Source organism: Hydra vulgaris, chromosome 03 (genome assembly GCF_038396675.1).
Source record: "Hydra vulgaris chromosome 03, alternate assembly HydraT2T_AEP".
Taxonomy (NCBI): Eukaryota; Metazoa; Cnidaria; class Hydrozoa; order Anthoathecata; family Hydridae; genus Hydra; species Hydra vulgaris.
In genome coordinates, this window is record NC_088922.1 from 25,836,813 (window position 1) to 25,861,500 (window position 24,688).

At 26.3% G+C, this 24,688-nt stretch overlaps 1 protein-coding gene across 2 annotated transcripts in view; it reads right to left on the reverse strand.

Moving 5' to 3' along the window:
- LOC100211313 (DNA-directed RNA polymerase I subunit RPA1) overlaps positions 1 to 24,688 on the reverse strand; it is an 81,996-nt gene that overhangs the window by 43,147 nt on the left and 14,161 nt on the right. For both annotated transcript variants that reach the window (XM_065792775.1, XM_065792774.1), the window contains exons 5-18: positions 17,769 to 17,933; positions 16,908 to 17,048; positions 14,107 to 14,229; positions 13,932 to 14,029; positions 13,682 to 13,829; positions 12,047 to 12,130; positions 11,428 to 11,566; positions 11,171 to 11,285; positions 10,927 to 11,035; positions 4,072 to 4,158; positions 3,848 to 3,913; positions 3,649 to 3,741; positions 2,985 to 3,187; positions 900 to 1,016 (exon numbers count right to left, since the gene is read on the reverse strand). In XM_065792775.1, the coding sequence (XP_065648847.1) occupies positions 900 to 1,016; positions 2,985 to 3,187; positions 3,649 to 3,741; positions 3,848 to 3,913; positions 4,072 to 4,158; positions 10,927 to 11,035; positions 11,171 to 11,285; positions 11,428 to 11,566; positions 12,047 to 12,130; positions 13,682 to 13,829; positions 13,932 to 14,029; positions 14,107 to 14,229; positions 16,908 to 17,048; positions 17,769 to 17,933 (1,688 nt within the window). The remainder of the gene's footprint in view (positions 1 to 899; positions 1,017 to 2,984; positions 3,188 to 3,648; positions 3,742 to 3,847; positions 3,914 to 4,071; positions 4,159 to 10,926; positions 11,036 to 11,170; positions 11,286 to 11,427; positions 11,567 to 12,046; positions 12,131 to 13,681; positions 13,830 to 13,931; positions 14,030 to 14,106; positions 14,230 to 16,907; positions 17,049 to 17,768; positions 17,934 to 24,688) is intronic.

A 24,688-nucleotide genomic window follows, 5' to 3' on the forward strand; every position in this document is an offset into this window, starting at 1 on the left:
CCCCTTAGGTTTTTTTTATTCTTTCTCTCTTCCTAATTTTTTCTTTATTTCACTTGGGCTTGACAGCTCAGTCTAGTCTTTGATGTATATTTTTGCATTTTTTTAATTAGAATTATTGGACTCTCTTGCAATCCTAACCTCAAAAATATGAACAAGGAAATTTTAGTTTTATCAATGTCAAACAAGCTGCACAGAGAAACAGATAGTGCACAGTACTTAAAGACAAGGTGGATTTGAAATTTGAACCTTTTTTGTGAATTGTGAGCATTGTGTTCTTTCAATAGTCTACTGCCAAACCAGATGCCTGATTTCTGTCATCACACACAAGATAAACTTCAACTCAACAAAAGCAAGATAGATGAGCAGGAAGTAGAAAATGAATAAGTGGAGAATAAGATAATCTTTGACAAAGTATACTTATCTATTCTTTTGCGTGTCTAATCCCTAAAAATGTCCTAATGTTATGCTTTTTAAGAGCTCACGTGCTGAATCCCTTATTTTTTTTGGCATAAAAGACAAAACGAATAATGAAATATATATCTATGTATTTGTACCATATACAAATATACATTTGTAGGGGTAGACTATAGTTGTCCATGCTAATTTCTTTAAGCAAAAATACATATCATAGGAAAAATAAAGCTTTTTTCATTCTGCAATAATATTAAGGTTCAAGATAAATTTTATCATATTTTGATAACTGCCCTAGAGGTCCTGTAAAAACCCTAAAATATTTGTTAGGTCTCAGAGTTTGTTGACTTTATTAACTATGAAAGAAAAAGTTATAACTAAAAATCATAAAATTTTTTCATCTTAATATTCATTGAAGCAAGATAAAAAATGCAAAATAGCCATTTTGTTATACAAGCTCAAAAAAGGTAAATTATGCAGAAATATACCTGTTTATTTTGTTTGTAATTTTATCTGTTCTCGTCTTCATAGATAAATCAAGTTGTGCAAGTTCAACTCCCTTATTAGTATAATGGGCTTTCTGCAAACACTCTTCCAATTGATCCCTATACAAATAGACATAGATACACACATCTATAAATATAAAAATAACTTCTCTTAGTACATATTTCTGTTAATTTGTGACTTTATTTTCTAAACAATGCATATTTTTGATTTATATAACATTTTTTAATGCTATTTCTTATTTATCTGTTCTATCCTTGTAATTTTAGTGGCTTTATAAAAATTTTTACATAAAAAAAAATTTACAAAAAATGTTATGGAGTGGTTAAGTTTCTGTTTGGAAGGAACAATCCCATCTTGGACAAGGAAACAGTAAAACACAAGTTTATATAAAAAATGTTTTGCCCATCGCTTAAAATATATATAGAAAAAAGTTATGTGCCCTGTGCTAACAGATTGTTTCATATGCTGATCAATAATGGAAACAATTTGCATTAATAAAACCTTTAAAAAGAAAATCTTTAAAAAAAAGAATTAAAATAATATCACAAATATTTTAGGAGATAATTAACAATTAAAAATGCAATATTCTTTTTGAGTCTATAATGTGCAAATAAGGTTAAATGCCATTTAAGACCAGTAAGTATCATTTAGTTAGCAATCAACTACCTTTAATTTACTAAAATAGTTTAAAATTTTAATGTATTCATCAATTATAATTATCACCATCATCATTGTAGTTATTTTTTTCATCGTCATCATCATCATCATCATCATCATCATCATCATCATCATCACCATCATCATCATCATCATCATCATTTTTTTTTTTTTATTTAACTTTTATTTCGCTGATTAAACAATATTACAACTTTTCATATAAAATAAATAACATGGTAAACATAAAAAACCTTTATAAAAAACGTTTTTAATCTTTTTAATTTATAATATATATATATATATATATATATATATATATATATATATATATATATATATATATATATATATATATATATATATATATACTGTTATAATCAGTCAGGGACTCAAAGAAGGTAAGGATGATGCATTTATCATCACAACCTTTTCATAGAGCCCCTTTAGTCACTATTGAAATAAAAATAAAAAAACACTTTAATTTTTAAAGAAAAATAAAAAATTTAATAAAATTAAAACAAATAAGAAGAAAAAAAATAAAAAATAAATAAAAAGAAAAAATACAAAAAAATCTGAAAACAAATACTGTAAACTATAATATATATGTCAGGAATTAAGGATATGCATTTTAGTTTGTTGTTTAAACGATGAAATGCTTTTTAGGTCTTTAATATTTTTATTTTGGAAACGATTCCATATGGATGGACATCGGTTTGTAATTAGAAAACTTGACTGCTGTGATTTAATTTTTCCTAGTTGATAGTCGTTCCTGGTATTTGAACGCAGATTATATTTTTCAGAAAATAATATAAGAAAGTTATCTGAAAAAACGCTTGGTAGAAGATTGTTTTTATATTTATACATAAAAATTAATATCTGTAATGTGTTAAGTTTCTCAATATCTAGAACCATCATGCTTTTCATCACTGGGGCCGGGTTTACTAACCTATTTAAATAATTAATTGCTTTGCATGCATGGTTTTGCAGACTTTGCAATTTTAGCAATTTGGCTAATCAAATCATTATCATCATCATAATCAACATTATCATCATCATTATCATCATCATTATCATCATCATTATCATCATCATCATCATCATCATTATCATCATCATTATCATCATCATCATCATCATCATCATCATCATCATCATCATCATCATTTCATCATTATCATCATTATCATTATTGTCATCATCACCAATAATTTTCTAAACTTATTTCCTCATTTTTCCCTTTCCCTTTTTTAAGGAATGCATTTTAAATATCTCCAACATAAATAGAAATATAAACTATTTTTATATAAGAATACTAATAAATAAAAATAAACAAATACGAATATAAAAAAATGATAAGTTTAACAAACAAAAAATGAAAAAATCATAAAACTTAAAAGAATAGAAGAAACCTCTCTTTTACATTCAAAGCCTCCATTGCACTTTCATCACCACATCTCTTTCCTTCCTCAATTATTTCCTTACGCTTGGCATCAGATTTTGGAAAAACAAGAATATCCTCAATCCCCAAAGAAAACCCAGTATGTTGAAGATAGGCTGTAAATAGCCTTGCTAATACAGATAAAAGTAATCCAGATATCTTTCCACCATATAACTAAAAAAAAAATGTAAGGTATTATTTAAATTAAACCAGAACAAAATGTTACAATCAAAGAGATTCAACACTGAAGTAAACATGCTCAAAAGAATATTCAATCAAAACCCTACAAAACATTTACAGTGTGTCATTGGATTTTTAAAATTGACTTGAAAAAATTATTTTTAAAGGTTGCTTAAGACCCTTTAACATTTTACAAATCTGCAATGCTATCAAAAAAAGATTTTTAAAAATGAATTTCTCTGGGTCTCAAAGAAAGCAAATTTGTATAAAAATTTCATAAATTTTATTTTGTATAAAAATGATAGATTTTGCTTTTGCTGCACAAATACATTCATTTTTATAATTAAAAAAAAATAAAAAATTTATTTCAAAGGTAATTTTTTTTATTACAATTTTTTTTTTTTAAGATTAAAAAAAAAAAAGATTTTTGAACTTTTTTAAAAATATTACCATACCTCATAAACGCAATGCACAAGTCCAAATTGTGTAGAACCATATTGAGTTTTATCTAATATTCCAGTCATCAACTCTCCACCTCGAATTATAACCTTTTCATATTTCAAATTAAAAATTATTATACAGAAAACAACATTATTATACAAAAAAAAAACAAAAAAATATTCTTTATTATTTAAAAAAATCTTAGAAGCATACTTGAGCCTCTGTTAAGAAAGGATCTTTATCAGAACACCCAAGTACTTTATTGTCTTTTGCCCAATTCTGAAAGCAAGAAAAGTGGGAAATAAGTTATAAATAAACATGATTTAAATCCTACACCATCTGCATCAGTAGTTATGATTGAAAGATGTCTTATAAAAGTAATAAGTTAGTTATTAGATAATAAGTTTTTATTAGGGTAAATAAAAACAGTTACATACAGAATCTGTCAACTTCGCTTTGTTTCCAGTCATGTTTAATGGTATCAATCCATCAGGTATGATGTTTAATAATACAGAAGAAAAAATCTAAAATTAAACAAATAAAAACTGAATAATTGACTAATCAATTTCGAAGGACATTTGGGACATCCAGAATAGTGCAAAAATAAAAAAATTGTACAATTGTATATTTTTGAAGGCATATACTGAAGTTAATAGCGAATAATGAAGTCAATATTTATTACTTTATTTTAAAAAATAGGAACTGTTTTTTAGTTTTAAAAGTTCAGTATTCAGTCTTTTTCAGTCTTTCTATATTTTGCCAACAGTTAATCATTTTCCAGATTAAATTAAAACATGTTTGCACATTAAACATGTTTGCACCTTAAACATAGTTGCACATTAAACATGTTTGCACATTAAACATGTTTGCACACTAAAATATGTTTGCACATTAAACATGTTTGCACACTAAAACATGTTTGCACATTAAACATGTTTGCACATTAAAACATGTTTTGCACATTAAACAATTTTTACTACAGGTATTTGTACCTTAAAATATAGACAATTATTTGAATATCTATACATTTTTGTTTCAATAACTGAAAGCTCATCTTCAGAATTTGAACATCTCTAACGATCATTTAATTTATCTGGTAATAGTAATAGCACATACACTTTGCAATCAATCACAACAAAGCAAAATAAAGCCTAATTTACTATGTGAAACTACTAAGTGTACATTTTATTTTATAGCAATAACTTTAGAACCAGTTTCTTATTTCTGATGAAATTTTGTGTGATAATTTCTTAGTTGTTTTATGTTAAACTCATGTAAATAGATTATATAAATGCCATTCAGATTTTGAGCTATACTTTATAATGTAGGTTTATTGAACCTTTAAGTGCAGATAAGAATTTTTAAAGTATACAAAAAACTTTAATTTAATTTATTGAAAATGATTTTTAATCTTGCAGTTGAACTATAATAAAAAGAGGTTGAGGTCTTAGGTTGAGACAAAAATAGCAAGTTGCTTCTTACAGAGACAAAATAGAACTGAAACAAAATGTTTTTGCAAATCTGTTGAGGTTACAATCTGATTAAACAAGGTGGATATAATGTTGATCGAGAACTATAAATTGCATTTTAGATGGTGCTAAAATTGGTGAAAATAAAACACATCATTCAATTTTGACAAAAAATAAGATTAAAAACTTAAAACAACCATCACTTATACTGAAAGCTTTCATCTAACGCATTAAGAGCAATACACGCAATCAACTTATATCAACTGCAGAACATTCTACAAAACAAACTACAATATCACATTTCTTTTCTTGACTTATATAAATTTTATGATAGCAAGTTAAGAGAAAAATGGTGAGAGATCTGTGTTAGTAATAACAAATGGCCACTCTTCTTAAAGGTTTGAAATGAGTGTCCTTCATTAATATTGTAAAAACAATTAAGTCTATTTGTCAGTCTGACAGACATAACAAGTGTAACACAAATTTTGTATCAAGTTAATCCTAATTTACACCATCACCAATGTAAATCAACATTGTTTGAAAGTCAATATTTCAAAGTCAACTTGTACAAAGGACCCTGTAAAGTTGACGGTATTAAACCAAAAATGATCAAAGCTTCTGAATAGATCATAAATATCAACAGATAACATTTCAACAGATCTTTGTTACTTTCTCTGATAAAAAACTGTTTTATTTGTTAATTTGAAATTTATTTGATATTTGTTCGATAATTCATAAAACAAATTTGACAATAAAGATAGTAATTAAGAAATTTCAGAAATTCAATGTGCACCTTAAGTCACCTTAAATCATAGGTCTAGAATCAAAAACAGTAGGTTCTTAAAATGTAGGTCTAGAATCTAAAACAGATCATAACTAGAACAGCTGTATGTATATATATACATACATACATACATATATATATATATATATATATATATATATATATATATATATGCGGTATATATATATATATATATATATATATATATATATATATATATATATATATATATTATATATATATATATATATATATATATATATATATATATATATATATATGCGGTAGTGGTGTAGTGGTAAGAGCGCTCGCTTTGTAAGCGAGAGGTTCGGAGTTCGACTCCCACCACGTCCCTGGAAGTACCGCGCTCAACTTAATTTCTCTGCGCAGCGGCCTTGCTCGGCCAGGTTCGTGTTTCGGAGTTAAAGAGTTGAGAGAGGGTTGCACCACGAATAACGACTAAAAAAAAAAAAAAAAAAAAAAAAAATGAGTAACCTCCTCGACTGTAGTGGCCCCCCTCGGGCCTTGGGGAGGTGAATAATCTAAAAAAAAAAAAAAAAAAATAAAAAAATATATATATATATATATATATATATATATATACAGGGCTCGAATTAAGCGTATCGCAATTGCAATTGCTTTTCACGATTAGTTTTTTCTTTAAAAAATATTTTCGCAATTTTTTTGTTCCTTTTTGTTAATTTTTCCCCCCTAATTTAGCATTTTTTTGGCCATTCTTAAAAGTAATGTTTTTGTCTAAGCTTTTTATTAGGGGTCCTAAAGTACGTCACGTTAAATTTATCTTTTGAATAGAAGTATTTGCTTTGCATTTATCTTTTTGTATTTATATCAAATTTTTTTTTGTATTTATATTAAATTTATCTTTTGAATAGAAGAATTGTGCTTTGCTCGCTTGCGCGGAGATTTTATTCAACATAAAGTGCTTTTAAATTTAAACTACTTTAAATCTCTGAGAAAAAGCCAATATTATTTTAAAGTTATATTTAGGTTGATTTACTAAATGGATAAAGTACATCACAGTAAATTTACCTTTAAACTATTATAACAATAATTTACACTATTTCAAACTCCCCCAAAGAAGAAAATTATAAGATAATTTTAAATATGAGATATAATATGTTTAAAAAAAATAACAATTACAAACTAAAGTACAAAAAATGCAATTTTACACTAATGTAAGCGCAACCCCTCCCCCTCCCCCATCCCCTTCCTCTATTACCGCAAAGCAGCACCATGGATGAGGGGATAGGGGGTCATAAACATTTAATTTTGCGATATATATATATATGTATGTATGTGTGTGTGTGTGTATATATATATATATATATATATATATATATATATATATATATATATATATATATATATATATATATATATATATGTATACAAGCCTTAGCAGGAATGACAGACAATCCAAGCCAATTTCTCTGTCTTATTCACAAGATGCAGTTGTGGCATAAATATTTTCTGAGCTTTTATCAGTGGCTCCCACTTCAAATTGTTCTTGCCCACAGAAAACTTGGTCCAATGTGTCCTTTCTGTGATAGTGTGCCTGAGTGTCTCAGAGTAAACAAAGTAAAATTTTATGAAACATAAGGAATAAGAATGACACCATTTTGAAGTCTCCAATGACCTCTCATCCCTAGTTTTAATACTTCAGCAATATCTCATTGTTTGTGTAATCCTCTTTGAGATGTAAAGTTGGCAATTACAAAATAAAGCACATTCAAGCGAAAAGCAATTATTCAACTTCACCTTTAAAAGTTCTCTTGCAATATTTGCTAGTGAAATGTGTTGCCCAGAACTTGTCCTAATTTTGAACAGGTATGTCGATGTATACTTTGTAGACTTCACACATTTGCTTCAGGACTTGCTTCCACAGAATACTCTTTGTTAATTCTTTATAACAAATGTTACTTTAAAAATAGTTTCTACTCATTTTTTTACTTTTTTAGGTTAGAATGTCAAAAAAGGTAAACATAACTAATACAAAGAAATATTGAGTTGATGTGTAACAACAAATTTGGGTAATGGAAAAAATCAGAAAAAAATCAAAATACACAATGGAACAAAATAACAAAAACAAATCAAATTAATGTCGTCATTGGTGGAAACTTTGCAACATTTCCAGATCACTTTAGAATTCTTTAATAATATAAGACAAAAAAAATGCATTTTTTTATCAATTAAAAAAATAGAACTTTTGCTGAATCAAAAATTTCTATTTTTGATTCAACAAAAGCCATATTGAAAGTATATCTTAAAAAAACAACATGTGACTATACAATGCATCTTTATAAATATTTTTTATTTAAATGTTTAATACATAAAATGAAATCAAAATATTGATTAAATTGTTTGTTTTGAAATACTTTATGTAATAAAAAAAGAGTTTTTCATTTCAGTATATTACTTTTTAATTCAATTTGAAAAGCAAACATTATTTTTTAAATCAATTAATTTACATTACAAATGACAACATTAATGAATGAATTTATTATATTTTTTTCCCCTAAAATCAGGGTTGTTATCTGTCAAATATGTCTGAGACATTTTCTGCCGACATAAAATATGTCCCACATATTTTCTATCGACATATTTTGACATATTTTTATGTCTGAATTATTTTCTGCTGACATAAAATATGTCAGACATAATTTCTATCGACATATTTTGACATAATTTTATGTCTGAATTATTTTCTGCTGACATAAAATATGTCAGACACATTTTCTGTGGACATATTTTGACATAATTTTATGTCTGAATGATTTTCTGCTGACATAAAATATGTCAGACATATTTTCTGTCGACATATTTTGTCATAATTTTATGTCTGAATTATTTTCTGCTAACATAAAATATGTCAGACATATTTTCTATCGACATATTTTGACATAATTTTATATCTGAATTATTTGCTGTTTGATATTCTTGAAGAAAAAATCAATCTAACAAATTTATTGCGCATTTCAACTTAATTTACAGAGTTAAGTGAAAATAGTTTAACAAATTTGTTGCGTTTTTGCAATCAATTGTGCTTTATAAAACTTTTACTTTAAACCCTATAAGCAAACATCAGTTGTTTCATAAAGGTCTTTTTCTGCCCTTTTTAGCGATGTATCATTTGATAGTATTGACTAATATTGGCATTTATTGACTTATTTATTGATTATGACTTATTTATTGATTATGACTAATATTGACATTGATAGTATTGACTAATATTGACATTTGATAGTATTGACTAATATTGACTAGTATTGAGGCATCATTTGATAGTATTTGATAGTATTGATTAGTATTGGCGCTTTCCCTTATTAGAATGTAAAAACCATCTCAAGCGGAGTTTTTATTACTGAAAGTGGTTTTCATTAGTATGACAAAACTTAAAATTACTTCTTTGATTAAAATAATAATAAAAAAAAAACTTTTTCAGTTATTTTTAATTACTAGTTGATCCTGAAAAAGATCTCATTATGAAAAATTGAATTCAAAAGATTCTATGAAAAAACGTTTCACAGAATTTCACAAAATTCGTGCCAAATTAAATTTATTTAAGCTGAAGAATTTGAAATATTTCACAAAAGTTATATTCAGCTCATTAAATTCATATTAAGAAGACTAACCGGTAATAATTTATAACTAATTACGAATAATATACTTTTAGTTATAATAGTTATGATTTATTTAACAATAAAATAATTGACAATTGCATTATAACAGCATAATTAACTGCCATAAACTTGCATAAAATGTTTTGAGTGAAATATATATTGGAATAATTATTTTTTTCGTTTTCCTTACGATTTAAAGTCAAAAATGGAGAATAATTTATTGAATGAATCAACTATTAGTTAAAAATAACTAAAAATGTTTTTTTTTAAATATTATTTTAATCAAGAGAATAATTTTAAGTTTAGTCATATTAATAAAAACCATTTTCAGTAATAAAAACTCAGCTTAAGATGGTTTTTACATTCTAATAAGGGAAATCGCCAATACTAATCCATACTAATCAATACTATCAAATACTATTAAATACTATCAAATACTATCAAATGATGCATCAATACTAGTCGATACTCTCAAATGATACATCGCTAAAAATACTTTGACAATAGTATTGACAAATTATTTTTAGCGATGTATCATTTGATAGTATTGACTCAATACTATCAAATGATACATCGCTAAAAAGGGCAGAAAAAGACCTTTATGAAACAAAAGATATTTGCTTATAGGATTTAAAATAAAAGTTTTATGAAGCATAACACAGGTCAACAAAAACAAAAATTTTTTCTGGTGCCAAAAAAACAATTTGTTTTTTATGTAGGATTTCTTATTTTGATTTCAAATATGCAACTCATTTTTTACCATTACGTCAAGTTGTAAAGATATTTGGGTTCAAATCTTTAGAATTTGGGGAAAAGTCCCTAATATTGTCGAAAAAGAAGTTGTTCAAAAGTATGTCAACCTGAGTCTCAAAAGAAGCGTATTTTCATAGAGATTTTAAAATATGTCTGACATATTTTACGTCAGCAGAAAATAATTCAGACATAAAATTATGTCAAAATATTTCACAGAAAATATGTCTGACATATTTTATGTCAGCAGAAAATCATTCAGACATAAAATTATGTCAAAATAAGTCGACAGAAAATATGTCTGACATATTTTATGTCAGCAGAAAATCATTCAGACATAAAATTATGTCAAAATATGTCGACAGAAAATATGTCTGACATATTTTATGTCAGCAGAAAATAATTCAGACATAAAATTATGTCAAAATATGTCGATAGAAAATATGTCTGACATATTTTATGTCAGCAGAAAATAATTCAGACATAAAATTATGTCAAAATATGTCAATCGAAAATATGTGGGACATATTTTATGTCGGCAGAAAATATGTCTGAAAATATGTCGACAGATCTGCCAGACATATTATGTCGTAACAACTCTGCCTAAAATAATTAACTATAAATAACAGAAGTTGAAGCAATAACAACCTGCTTTCCTGACCACAATGGAACTGGTTTTATAATACACGGAGGAAGAGTTTTGATTTTATTTGGACTGTCAATCAGTGCATTGAAAATCAATTGCTGGTATTCATCTCTGTGTTAAAAAAAAAATCTGATATAGACTTTAAGAAGAACAACTTTTATTTCAAAGAGATTAAAAAAAAAATTTAAACAAAGAGAAATAAAAAATAATTAATAAAAGATAGTTAAATTAGTTTTTATGAAATACCGCTTGAAGAATTTATCTCTTGATGTCATCCAAACACCTGACACTATATGATCTTGAATTAATCCAGCTAAAGGTTTACCATCCTTTGGACTTAGATAATTATAGTGGGTACTAACTAAAACAAAACCTTATCTTTTTCTTCACAATATTAAATTTAATGACACATGATAATTTTATACATACATGTATTTAAATATTTTATACATATATAAATCCAGCTCATATTTATTTAATATATAAAAACTCCTATATAATACCTAAATTGTATGCCTCTGACCTTCCAAGCTCATTTTGAGGAAAGTGGGCATTCATCTCATCACCATCAAAATCTGCATTATAAGATTTACAATTTGCATAATGCATCCGAAGTGTTCTCTCATTAGTAAGAACCTTTGCCTGTCAAAAAGAAAAAATAACATTTGCAAAGAAAATTCAGGAAATAAACAAGTAACATAAAAGATTGATAACAAAATTTCTAACTTATTAAGTCTTATTTAATAAAATGGTTCAAATCAAATTACTTAAAAAGTCTAAACCAATCAAAGTCAAAACTTTTCATGGATATAACCTTTCTTAACTTTTCATAAAATTTTTAAGAGAAGAAAAAAATGCAAGGATGATAAAGAAAATAAATTTTAAATAAATCAAAATTTAAAAAACTTAAAATTAAAATAAAACTAAAAAAATATTAGAGGATTTTCTCTATAACTATTTAGAGACCCAAATAATTATACTGATTTCTAAATAAATATAAAACTATAATATTAAGCTAATATACTATAAGGGTAAAAACCATGAGATATTGAATATAATATACATTGCTAGTCTTTCAATAAAGTTAGAAAAATATGACATTATAAAAAAAAAATAACTAACTTTATGAGCCATGATACTAGGCCTATGAAGAGTTGGTTGTCTGTTTAATAGCAAAACATCACCATCAATCAGATGTCGATAAACCTAAAAAAATAGAAACATTTTCAAAATTAAGTAATATACTTTATATAATATTTAAAAATACAAAAGATTTCATTAACATCTCAAACTAAAGTAGAAATAAATAAAAGAAGCAGAAAATCTGAACTTGTACAACAGAACAAGTACAACTCCTAAAGAGTAATTTATATAGAACAATCCAATGAGTGATGTCTCAAATAAATAATATACATTTAAATGTAAAACCCTATTTATATAAAAAAAATTTAAAAACCTCAAAAAATTGTTTTTCTAAAACTAGATTGATAAACTATTGATAAATTAACTTATTCAATTATCTCAATTATTAATTATGTACAAAACCATGCATGTTAAATCAACTTATACAATTATCGATTATTAATTACTTTTAAAAACCTGCATGTTGGTAAAATTTAAAATACAAAAATAACAAAAATTAAAAAAGCATTAAAAAAAAATCCTAGAACACAAAATCTCAAAAAAAATTAATATTAAAATACTTTTAATAATGGCATAATAGTGATTCAGTAAATTGATATTACTTAAACTGATATTATATTGACAAACATTACTGCATCTATTTTAATATTCAAGAATTCTCTCCTTTCATCTCTAGAGAATTACTTTATAATTTACTCATTCATGCTAAGCAATCAACACAAATTTCAAACAAAACTCTAAATATTATAAACTAGCTGTCAGGACCATTAAAATACAGATCTAGGCGAGTTTTTTCCACACTGGCCTCTCTTTCTATATTTATCCAGCTATTTATCTATCCTCTATCGAACTCTATTTCTATACTCAACATTTACTTCAATATTTTTTTAGTAAGCAATAGAAAACAATTCAATCAAATATTGCTTTAAGAGCAAAAAAAAATTATTATGTGCACTTTTTTTACATACTTAGAACTTATTAGAACTCTTATTTATTTCAAGGTAAAAAGTCTGAATTTAACATCTTCCTACTTTAAGAAAGAAAATTGCCTCTTTAATGTTTTAAGATGCACAGATTTACTAAATTGATTACGTAAACACTTAACATAAGTATCTCTGACAAAGATGGCAATTGTGTGGTATTTCCCCAGGCGTTTTTTAAAATTAAAGGGTTTAGTAAAATTTTAACCTTTTATTAAGACTATATAACGGGTAACAGGGAGCTTGGTATGTCAAAGAAATTAGCTCTATCTATTAGGCTTTTCTTATAGGAACTTTTCTGCAATAAACTCTCAACAAAATAAAACTTTTGACTTTAATACCAGTTTGATTTTAATACCAGTTTTGGTGGATTATTAAACTATAGCATAAATTTTAGCAAGCTATGAAGGGAGGGAGGGGGAGTTAAGAGTCATGGCAAATTAATAACTATAGTTATAAATTTTTACAATAGTTATATATATATATATATATATATATATATTATATATATATATATATATATATATATAATAGAATCTTAATATCATTTTATAAATATATATATAGAATCTTAATATCTTATTGAAAGCATAAGAAAAAAATTAACATAAGAAAGTATTTTTCATTTATTTACCTTTTTACTTTGATAATTTTTAGTGCGTCCAATTTTTAAATTGTTTTCATGAGATGAACTTAAAAGCTGTTTTGCAACAGCTCTCCGTTCATATTCATCATCTGATAGTATAGTTTTACGCCCATCTTCGTATTCAACCATGGTTGCTCTGCAAAAATTAATGAAAACATATTTAAATGATTCATTCAAAAATTACTCCAAAAAGGCAAAAAAACAAAACAAATAATCACATGTTAAATTAAAATCATACCCTGGCCATCTGTTTGGCCCATTAATAACCATTTGTTTTAATTTTGAAAGATTCCATGTAGTTACTGGTTGGACATATGTCAGTTTTTTGGCAAATACCTGAAAGATAATTGCATTAAAAAATAAAATAAAAATTATTTAAAAATTTTTTAAATAAATTTAACAAACAATTGTACCAAAGGTATGCCAACTTCATCCATGTTGATGAATGGGTCAGGTGATATAACTGAGCGACAAGCAAAATTTACTCGCTTTCCCATCATATTCTTTCTAAATAAACCTTCTTTTTTCTCAAGTAACTAAAAAATAATATAAGTGTGTGAGTAAGAGTGAGTAAGTGAGTGAGTGAATGAGTGTGTGTGAGTGTGTGTGTGTGTGTGTGTGTGTGTGTGTGTGTGTGTGTGTGTGTGTGTGTGTGTGTGTGTGTGTGTGTGTGTGTGTGTGTGTGTGTAGTTTTTTTGTACTAAATTACAGTTGAACTTATGTAACTTAAACTTCTATAATTTGAAAGATCATTTAATAGGTCAAACAAATTTTTCTTAAAGATTCACAAGTAAACCTTTAGAAAAAACGTTTTTTATTTAACTCACATATTTCAAAAAACCATGTGTTTGTAAAGGATTTTTGGGCGTATTTTTTGTCATATAAATAAAATATTGATTTCAAAGCATCTTTTTATCTTATAACAACCTACTATAGTAAATTTGAATCAAACAGATAGTTACAAGGTTGGATAGAAAGGTTAATGAAATTTTCCTCAAGTTTTAATTTTTATTTCAAGCCAAAAATAATGACAGATGAAACCAGAGGTTTCAGTACTAGATGATAATAGTTTATCATTTTTACCATCAAACGCCACTTCCTGTACACAGCCCATCGATTAGGAGGCTACCAACTGTATTTATTTTATTTTCAATTACTTCTGATATTATTAGGTTTAGTATTGACAAATTACTATTGAATATTTTGATTTTAATATTAAACTAAATGGTCATTTTAAAAAATTTTTTAATAAGAATAGTAGTAACAACATGGAAGGAAAAGTGGAAAAAAAATTCTCTAAGTTAAGAAAATCCATTGTTGATTATCGACAGGTTTGAATGTGAATTATAAAAATATTTTTCATAACCTTAAGCTTTAAATCTTATGTAGACTGTAATAATCTTCCGCAGACTGTAAATAACCTTATGTAGATTGTAAATAATCTTATGTAGACTGTAAATAACCTTATGTAGACTTTAAATATTGTCATTATTTTTATATAGTATGAATATCAATATTATCATTGAAATATATGCTTAAAAATGTAACTGTTTTTTTTTACTTTAAGGTAAGGGTGTGCAACTACTTTTAAAAGATTTGTTATTTTTCGAACTTCCCTTATTTAAAGCAAATTTTTTTCAAAATTTGGTCAAGTAAATTCAAATAATATAAATTCAAATGTATAGTAAGAATATAATTTAAGAGGAAGCGAAAAAACTCACAACAAATTTTTAATGACCAGAATATTAGTTGCTGATGTTACTAAAATCATCAACCAAATTTACAACTCTATACCAGCTTCAAGATGATTATCAAGATGATTATGAATGGTCAAAAAATGGCTTATCAGGTTTAACTGAAAAAAGTCATATTATGCATATTGAGAAAAACAATCCAAAGCACGAGTACTTCATACCCGATTCTAATAATGACAACTTAATAACTTTAAAAAAGTCTATATGTGAAAAAGATCTAGGTATTAATTTCTTAGCAAATCTTAAGTGTTAATCACACGCAATTCGCTCTGCGTCTAAAGGAAAATCGAGCACTTAGTATGATAAAGCGTACCTTTATTTATATAGATAAACAAATGTTTAAAGTTTTTTATACTACACTTGTCTGCCCACATCTTGAATACAGTATCGCTATATGGTCTCATTACCTTAACGGAGATACATCTATATTGGAACGAGTACAGAGACAAGCAACTAAGTTGAAATTTAAAAAAACTTTTAACTTGGCATTTAAGAGGTGACTTGATACATATTTTTAAATCATCAATAAAATAGATAGTATAAATCTAACTTTACATGGATATGGTTTCTTGGAGCAAATAAATATAAAAAAACAGATTCAGACATGTGAACGCAACTTTAGATATCAAGCTGAATTTACTAAAAGTACTTCTAGACAAAATTATCTACATAATCGAGCAGCAACGGCATGGAATAAATTGCGGGTGGAAGTAATAAATTCTCATAGCTTAAATCAGTTTAAAAACAAACTTGACAAACACCAACAAAAGAACTATAAATAAAGCAACTTATATTTCAGTGTGTAAATCACACTAGCTGTATTAATACAGTAACAGCTTTATTACAAAACAAAACAAAACAAAAAAAATATTAAATGTAAAACTATTAAAACATACAAACGTTTTACATTATTAACTAATTTTGAAAAAAATAAAAACATTTGACACAAAACAGACAAAGCAATCATTTTTAGCACAGTTTTCTACTCTAAAAAAACAATATAAACCAATAAAGCTATCACAAGGGTCCCATTTTTCAGTCATTTTATTGATTGAAGTTATGTATTCATAGCTCAAATTATTGAATACAACATTGTGATAAGTTTACATATGTATAGATGAATAACTATTTTACGAATACAAAAATATAACAACATTTAAAAATCAAATTCAAAAAACTAATTAGAATAGTAAATAACAATCAAAACTGATAAAAAAGTAAATAAATTACTAAAATTCAAAAGTTTTTGATTTAAGAAAAGTTTTGTTGCAAACTTTAATTTTTAAATTGAGTGTATAATGGTTAAATTTTTAAATTGGGTGTATGAACATTTTAGATTGGATGTACTATTGATGATTCAATGATTTATAAAGGAATTGAAGCAGGGTAATTTTACAAAAAAATGTTCAAATTGGAATTGAACAAAACTAATGCGAAAAAAAATGAAAATATATTAATACCTGACGAATACCAGGTATGTTTTTATTGTCCAATTTGTTTAATGTGTTATCCATTAGAGTATTAACAGAGCTTTGCAGTTCCTCCCAAGCATTTTGAAGCTGTTCCTTGTGAGAACTACCAGGTATGACCTTTCGCTTCGACTAAAAAAAAATCATTTACTAATAATTTTTAAAGTTAAGTAAATCCAGCTATGCTGTGCCAACCATGCCTACTAAAAACTAAAAATTGATCCTAAAACTAAAAGCATAGTTTTACTTATTTTTGATTTTTAATTATAAACTACTGTATATTTTTTTGAATTTACATTTTTATATATTGAAACATGTTGTAATAAACAATAATTATAATATATTTTACATGATAAAAATTCAAATGTAATTTTTTTTCTGAAAAATAAAAATCACATTCATTTTAGAATTGTAATTCATTATATACTTAGTATAGCTTATAATAAAATTTTTTTCCTCTTGAGAAATAAAAATTACCCGGTTTACATTTAATGTTTTACCTTCAACAATTAAATTAAAAAATTAACAATATCAACTATCAATATCATATAAATATTATCGATATAATATAAGTACCATCATTGTCATATAATTATTATCAACATCATATAATGACTACTATCAGTACCATATAATTAACAATATCATATAATATAATAACATATTACTCTGTTGATATTACTAAGTTAATTTCATATAATATAATAACATATTACTCTGTTAATATTACTAGTTATTGCTAATATTAAGTTATTATCATATAATACTCCTATGTTTGGGAAATTTTCAGTCAAAAATAAAAATATCCTAGAAGCAAAATAAAACTTTAAAAAATTAATCATAAAAAATAACCTGGGAGACACTTGTAGAAACAAAAGCAACTGGCACATATGGTTTATCATCTGTTGGTAACTTCAAACGGTTTAAAAGTTCATGTATAAACTTGCAGTTCCAGAGTATCTTGCACATGTTTTCTGTTTCAGGATTTTCAAACTTTTTTTCATCTCTATATGACATCTATTAAAAACATTAATATTAAAACAATGTCAAAAGAAAAGAAAAAAAAACATTTTAAAACCTTACTTTTGCTTGCCTGTCTTTCATTTACCTTTCTAAATTTTTTTTATTTTATTTCTTTGTTTCTTCATTATTTTTCATTTTGTCATTTTGTTGTTTTTTTTGTACATACATTGACTGATTTGAATAGGAAGAAAATACAAGCAGTGTACATACATTAGCTGACCTTAATAAGGAGAACATGCAAGAAGTGTACATACATCAACTCAGAGTTTGGGTTACAGTAGCCAATCTTAATGCCAAATTTAATCCTAACCCTTTCCTCAATGTATGTACAATACCTGCGTGTTCTCCCTATTTAAATCAGTCAATGCATGCGTTTATTTATTCTGTTGCAAAAATATTAATTAAATATTGCTCACATTGTAAAATACAATTTATATCAGATAATGACAAAAGTTGTAAAATATTTTTCCAAGTAGTAAAATACCATAATTTACTAAGTAAATAAATAAGATTTTACTGTGATAAGATCTTTTAGTTTAAAATATAAATGAAGAGGGGAAATGACAATTTCACATAGGAAAATGCCATGATCGATTTTATTACTATTACTATTTATGAATATTTGTACCAGTGTTATTTCCTAGTGGGCACAAGACATACTTTAGACGTTTAAAAAACATATTAATACATTTTAACACATAATTAAAACATTTTAAACACAACTTGTGCCTAATGGGTGGGAAGAAAAAACTTGAGTAACTACCTGAGTATTATTTGCATTAATTATAGGGGTAATACCCAGATAGATACCTGGGTAATACCCCTATAACTTTATCAATTACTTTATTTTAATATTATAGTAACCAAGGATGCAAAATGCAAAGGTTATCTTAAAACATTTTTATAACAAGATTTTGAAAACCTAATAAGATTAATGCATAAAGGGAATCGCCACCCAATCTTTTTCTTACTCTGTTAAGAACCTAAGAGAGCAAGACTTCCTTTGCTCTCTTAGCTTCTTAGCAGTAAACTAAATGACATTTTCTGCAAGTAAAAGATCTTTTTAAAATGCATTTTTTTTGCATAAATATTTCACACTCATTTCAATAAAAGCAAGAGAATTGTTATAATTGTTGTAATTGTAATAGTTTTTTAAAGTCTTTATCAGAAAATCATAATCTCACTAAAATGGATCATTGCTACTTTAACTAAGAACATTGCTACTTTTACTTGTTTGTGAGCTTAACTATCTCTTCCTATCATATAATAAAACTACTTCATTGTATTTTGCAATCTAAAAATAAAGATTTTTATCTTTTTTCCCAAAGAACTAATCATTTTGAGGTTAAACATTATCATTATTCTTGATTTTCATTCAAAGTCCTCCACTAATTAAAATCATTAACAAAAATAATTTTTACAAAATTTACAAAATCTTAAACTACTTTAAATTACCTGGGTAGTTTCAAAAAATTACTTAAGTAGTGGGTATGAAAAAATTTTAAAGTTACCCAGGCAACAGGTTAGGTAATAACCGTGTAATAAACACTTATATTGATAAAAATATTCCAATAAAATATATTCAAAATGAAAGGTTAAATAAAATATTTTATTTATAATTATCAAACAATGGAAGATAATTGTATAAAATATTAAAAAACTTGATAAGTCTTCTTAAATAAATTTTAAATAATTTTGGGCATATTTGAAATGTCTAAAATAGTTTTTACTACATTTTAACAGTTATTACTAGAGATGACATTTAAATTCAGTGAATATACGGTATTTTGCCTATTTGGCTGCCTTTTTTTACTCTTTGGTATTTGACTAAATACTGCAAACTATTTTGCTGAACAACCAATACCAACCAATAGATTTGGAATGAAAAAAAAACACTGCCACCGACAAATGAGAAAAACTTAGCAAGCTCTATTAAAATGTTTTGCATTTTCTGACCACAACTTAGAAGGGTTTGCTGTCTAACTTAAGCAAACAGTTAAAGAAAGGGAGCTGCTAGGGTTTTAGTACATACATCTGACTATCTAGATAGAACATTGTGAGGAGTGCCTCTACATTCAGGTTTAGGGTTATAAGACATTTTAAGAATTGAATCACACAGAATATATTAGAAAACTGTGTCCTTAGATACATATCCGTTGCATGATTAAATAAATCATAAGTAATTTCTAATTTTATTTAAAAGATTTTGTGTGATAAAAAAAGAAAGATCAAAGTTTTAATTTTATTCATTCTAGACAAGAATAATTCAAAACAATTTTATTTAGCTTAGAATTTTTGAATGAATATTTATAAAATTAATACTTTATAAGTTGAAGGAATTCTACTCAAAATGTTTTAAATAAAACGGAGTTTAAGGTAAAAAAACAAGTCATCAAGATATTTAGATACTTGCTTTTCACTTCTACACTTTCAAGTGTAGGTTTATCTTGATGCCCCCTGCATTTTTTACTAGATAAAAGATTCGAACCTCAAATATACATATATAAAATGAATTGCTAAATTAGGATATGCTAAGGTTGCTTCTCTTTATTGCACTTGCTATTTTCTCTCTCCTGATTACATTCTCTTACATTCTTCTATTTGTCACTGTATGGAATACTGTTTTCATATTAGGGCTGGTTCTTTTAATGATGCTCTTTCTCTTTTACACAAGGCCCAAAAACCCATTGTAAATGTAATTAGACCTGCTGTATCTGCTAAGCTTGAGCTTATATCACATCGTCATAAGGTTACATCTTTTTCTCTTTTCTACAAATACCATCATGATCGCTGCTCAAAGGAGCCATCATCTCTAGTTCTATCAACCAAAACTCATTCTTGCTTGACTCGTCAATCAGCATTCTTTTACAGCCTCATTCTTTTACAGTATCTGTCCCTACCTGTTCTAAAAACTTTTATTTGACTAGTTTTTTTCCCTGCACTTCGACCATTTAGGATTCCCATCTTTATGTTTTCCTAACTCAGACAACCTTTAATTTTTTAAGTTTTCAGTCAACCGTTTCCTTGCTCTATAACTCTATAATAATGGTTGCTTGCAGCCTTATTGAGAGTGAATCAGAATATATATATATATATATATATATATATATATATATATATATATATATATATATATATATATATATATATATATAAATATATATATATATATATATATATATATAATATATATATATATATATATATATATATATATATATATATATATATATATATATATATATATATATATATATATATGACAACTATCAGACTATTTCCTAACTTCAAACTGTTACAAATCTTAAATATTTAAAAACTAGATAAAAGCTTGTGTTTTCACAAGCCTTTATCTAGTATTATTTTTTAGTCATGATTTTGAGGTCACCAAATCTCACCTAATAATTTACAGATTCAAAAACACTTTTTTTTTCAGTACTAGTATGGTCTAGAGTTTTCAGTACCAGTCTACAATTCTAAAAAGTGACTGTAAACTAGTTAAACAACAAAAGATCATGTAACCAAACTTGATCAATCAAACTAGTTGATCAACCTGGTGTTGGAATTATAAAGATAATTTGAAAATTTTAATATTGACAACTCTGAATAAAAAAAAAATAGGACTGTACTATGCAAAACAATAAATATAATAATTGAAACAGAAAACATACAGACTGTTCAAAATCAAGTTTGAGGTCACTGCTTTAAATATTACAAAGAAATAACAAGAAATAAGACAAATTTTACAAATGATCCGCAAATTTAAACTCAGCAAAATTTAAACTAGTCAAATCAACTTTGATACTGTTTTATAACCCTTTAAAACAGAAGCACTTTAAAACTATTTTAAAAGCACTTTAGAGCTACTTTAAAACATTTAATGTCTTTGACTGGGTCATGTAAAAATTGCCTCTGGAAGAATTTTCAAAGGCTTTGGACAACTTTCTATGTGGTATTAGATAACTATCTGTTCTGCTTACATTAGATGTATTAATTCTGCATACACTCAGGCAGACTGAATGGATATTGGATTTTATGGATAATTAAAAAATGTTGTACAGTTCTAAATGGATTTCATATCACATGTGAATGTCTAGTCGAGGGAATGCCACATTCAGATGTTGTCATATTTATGTTAGTAAATTTATTTATTAAAATATGACAATACTTTATTTATCATATCTTATCCTACTTAAATACAATTCTTAAAAATTCATTGCATTTAGGCACAATTTCTTTTCAGCTAATATTTTCTGAAATTTAGGTAGAACAAAATAACTGAAGTCAAAATCTTAAAATGAGTAGTAAACATTAATCATTGGAGTAAAAATTACTAGTTGGATTATAATTAATAGTCTAGAATCTACTTTTCGAATCTTTATTTAAATAAAAATAAATAATTTTTAAATTTTATTTGCTTTTTACTTTTCATGGTTTGTCAAAACAAATTTTGTTATAAAGTAAACAATAACTAGGGATGTACCAGAATTCCATTCCGGCCTGAATTTGTGACTTTTAGGTCATTGCAGTTCTGGCCGGAATAATAATATTTCAGGTCAGAATGCCAGAATTTATTTTTTACTTTTTTTATTCAAGACTGTGTAATTTAAACCACAAAATCATTGTCATACAGGGCAATGAGAACTATGTATAAACCTAGGTAAAAAATACAAAATTTTTGACAAATACACTGTAATTTTAGGTAAAGCTACAGTTTAGCGGTCTAAAATAATTTTATTTTTTCGCTTGTTGCACTCTCATTAGTGGAGAATTTTTAAACATTTAAAATTTTAATTGAAATAAAAGAAAAAAAGATTGCTGCCCTATGCCAAATCCTCAGTCAATGTAGCAGCACTTTCTTGTAGAAGCTGGCGATAAGATAGTTGACGGAGCAACACTCCCTTGTAGCAGCTGGCTATGAGATAATAGATGTAGCAGCACTCCCTTGTAGCATCAGGCTATAAGATGTTGATGTACTAAAGCCAATAAATATTCTTTATGTTTTTATTTAAAAGTTACCACTTTGAGCATATGAAAGCTCTCCATACAAAAGCACATTAGGCGATGAAATAAAATTATTTTAGACAGCTTAACTGTAGCTTTGCCTAATTTTATTTGCAGTAATCACTTATGTAAAGATTTCTAAAAGTTTAGGAATATTGTGGTGCAAAAAGAGTTGCTATCCAGTTTTGGGCAACAAACAAGCTCTTTTTTCATCAAAAATGGTACCTGCCTCTGTGAGTCTCATTTTTAGTGTTTCTTAACTTTTAAGTAGTTAAAAAGTATAGGACGCCTAATACAGTAAATATTTCAATTTTAAACTAAATGTAAAAACATAAAACAAAAAAATAATTTTCAAGATAAATATAATGCAGGTTAAAACTTTCAATAAATAAAATTATAAGAAGCAAATAAAAACAACATATTAGATTTAAATGAAATAAGAATCAAATTAATAAAATAGGTTTAATGAAATAGATATATATATATATGTGTATATATATATATATATATATATAAAATAAATAGCTATGAATAAGTAATTATGTTGTTTTACATTCTAAATAAAGCTCCCTAACAATAAAAACAATAAAATACTACAAGATTCGTATTTATTCATTAAAATAGTTTATACTTTAAAATTACATAAAAAGTAAAGTGTCCCTAATAATTTGGCAACCCACTGTTTATATATGTATACATACATACATACATACATACATAAATACATGCATATATATATATATACATATATATATATATATATATATATATATATATATATATATATATATATATATATATATATATATATATATATATATGTATATATGTATATATATATATATATATATATATATACAGTATCGGACAAAACATTTGCAACCAACATCGAACAATGCTAAAAAGTGTTCCTAATTTTTCATGTCTTAAAAACAAAACGAACTATACTACCACATCAAACAGTTCAGGAGTCTGGAGTCATAGCATGCCATGACATGAGCAATCAGCTGACAGGTGACAGCACACAGGCAGAATTTCGTTGACAAGTGCCATTTTGCAGCGGACAAAACAAGTGCAACTTTTTTGGTTTGTTTCATTTTCTTAAGTCTGGTCCGTGTCAACGTCACAGAAGTTTTTTAATAATTAAAGGAAGTATCCAGAAGTTTCCAGAAGAAGCATCTGGAAGCATCCAGTAGCATCCAGAAATATCCAGAAACATTCAGAAGCATCCAGACGCATCCAGAAGCTTCCAGAAGCATCGAAAAGAAGCATCTAGAATCTTCCAGAACAGGTTCACACTGGTTCATTTTACTATATAAGAGACTATATATGGAACCCAATCAGTCAGTATTATCAAGACAGTTTATCGAAGTGAGTTTTATCAAAGTGTTTTATCGAAGAACATCAATACAAGAAGTGAAATACAACAAGTGTTTCATTACATCAATACAGTCCACATCCAACCAAGACGTTGTGTTCCACAGAGCATTATTGTATCATCACAAGGTAAATGTAACACGGTAAGCCTTGAGAAGCGTGATTATTTATTTTTAATACTTTTATGACTTCAAGTGCAAAAATGGCTCCCGACAGTCTTGGATTGGAACTAAGAAAGAAAATTATTGGCGATTACCTAAGTGGAATGTCACAAAAAAGTATTTGTGATAAATTATTCGTGAAAAAATGGACCGTATCAAGACTATGTTCCAAATATCATTCTACGGGGAAGTTGGCAGCAGATAACA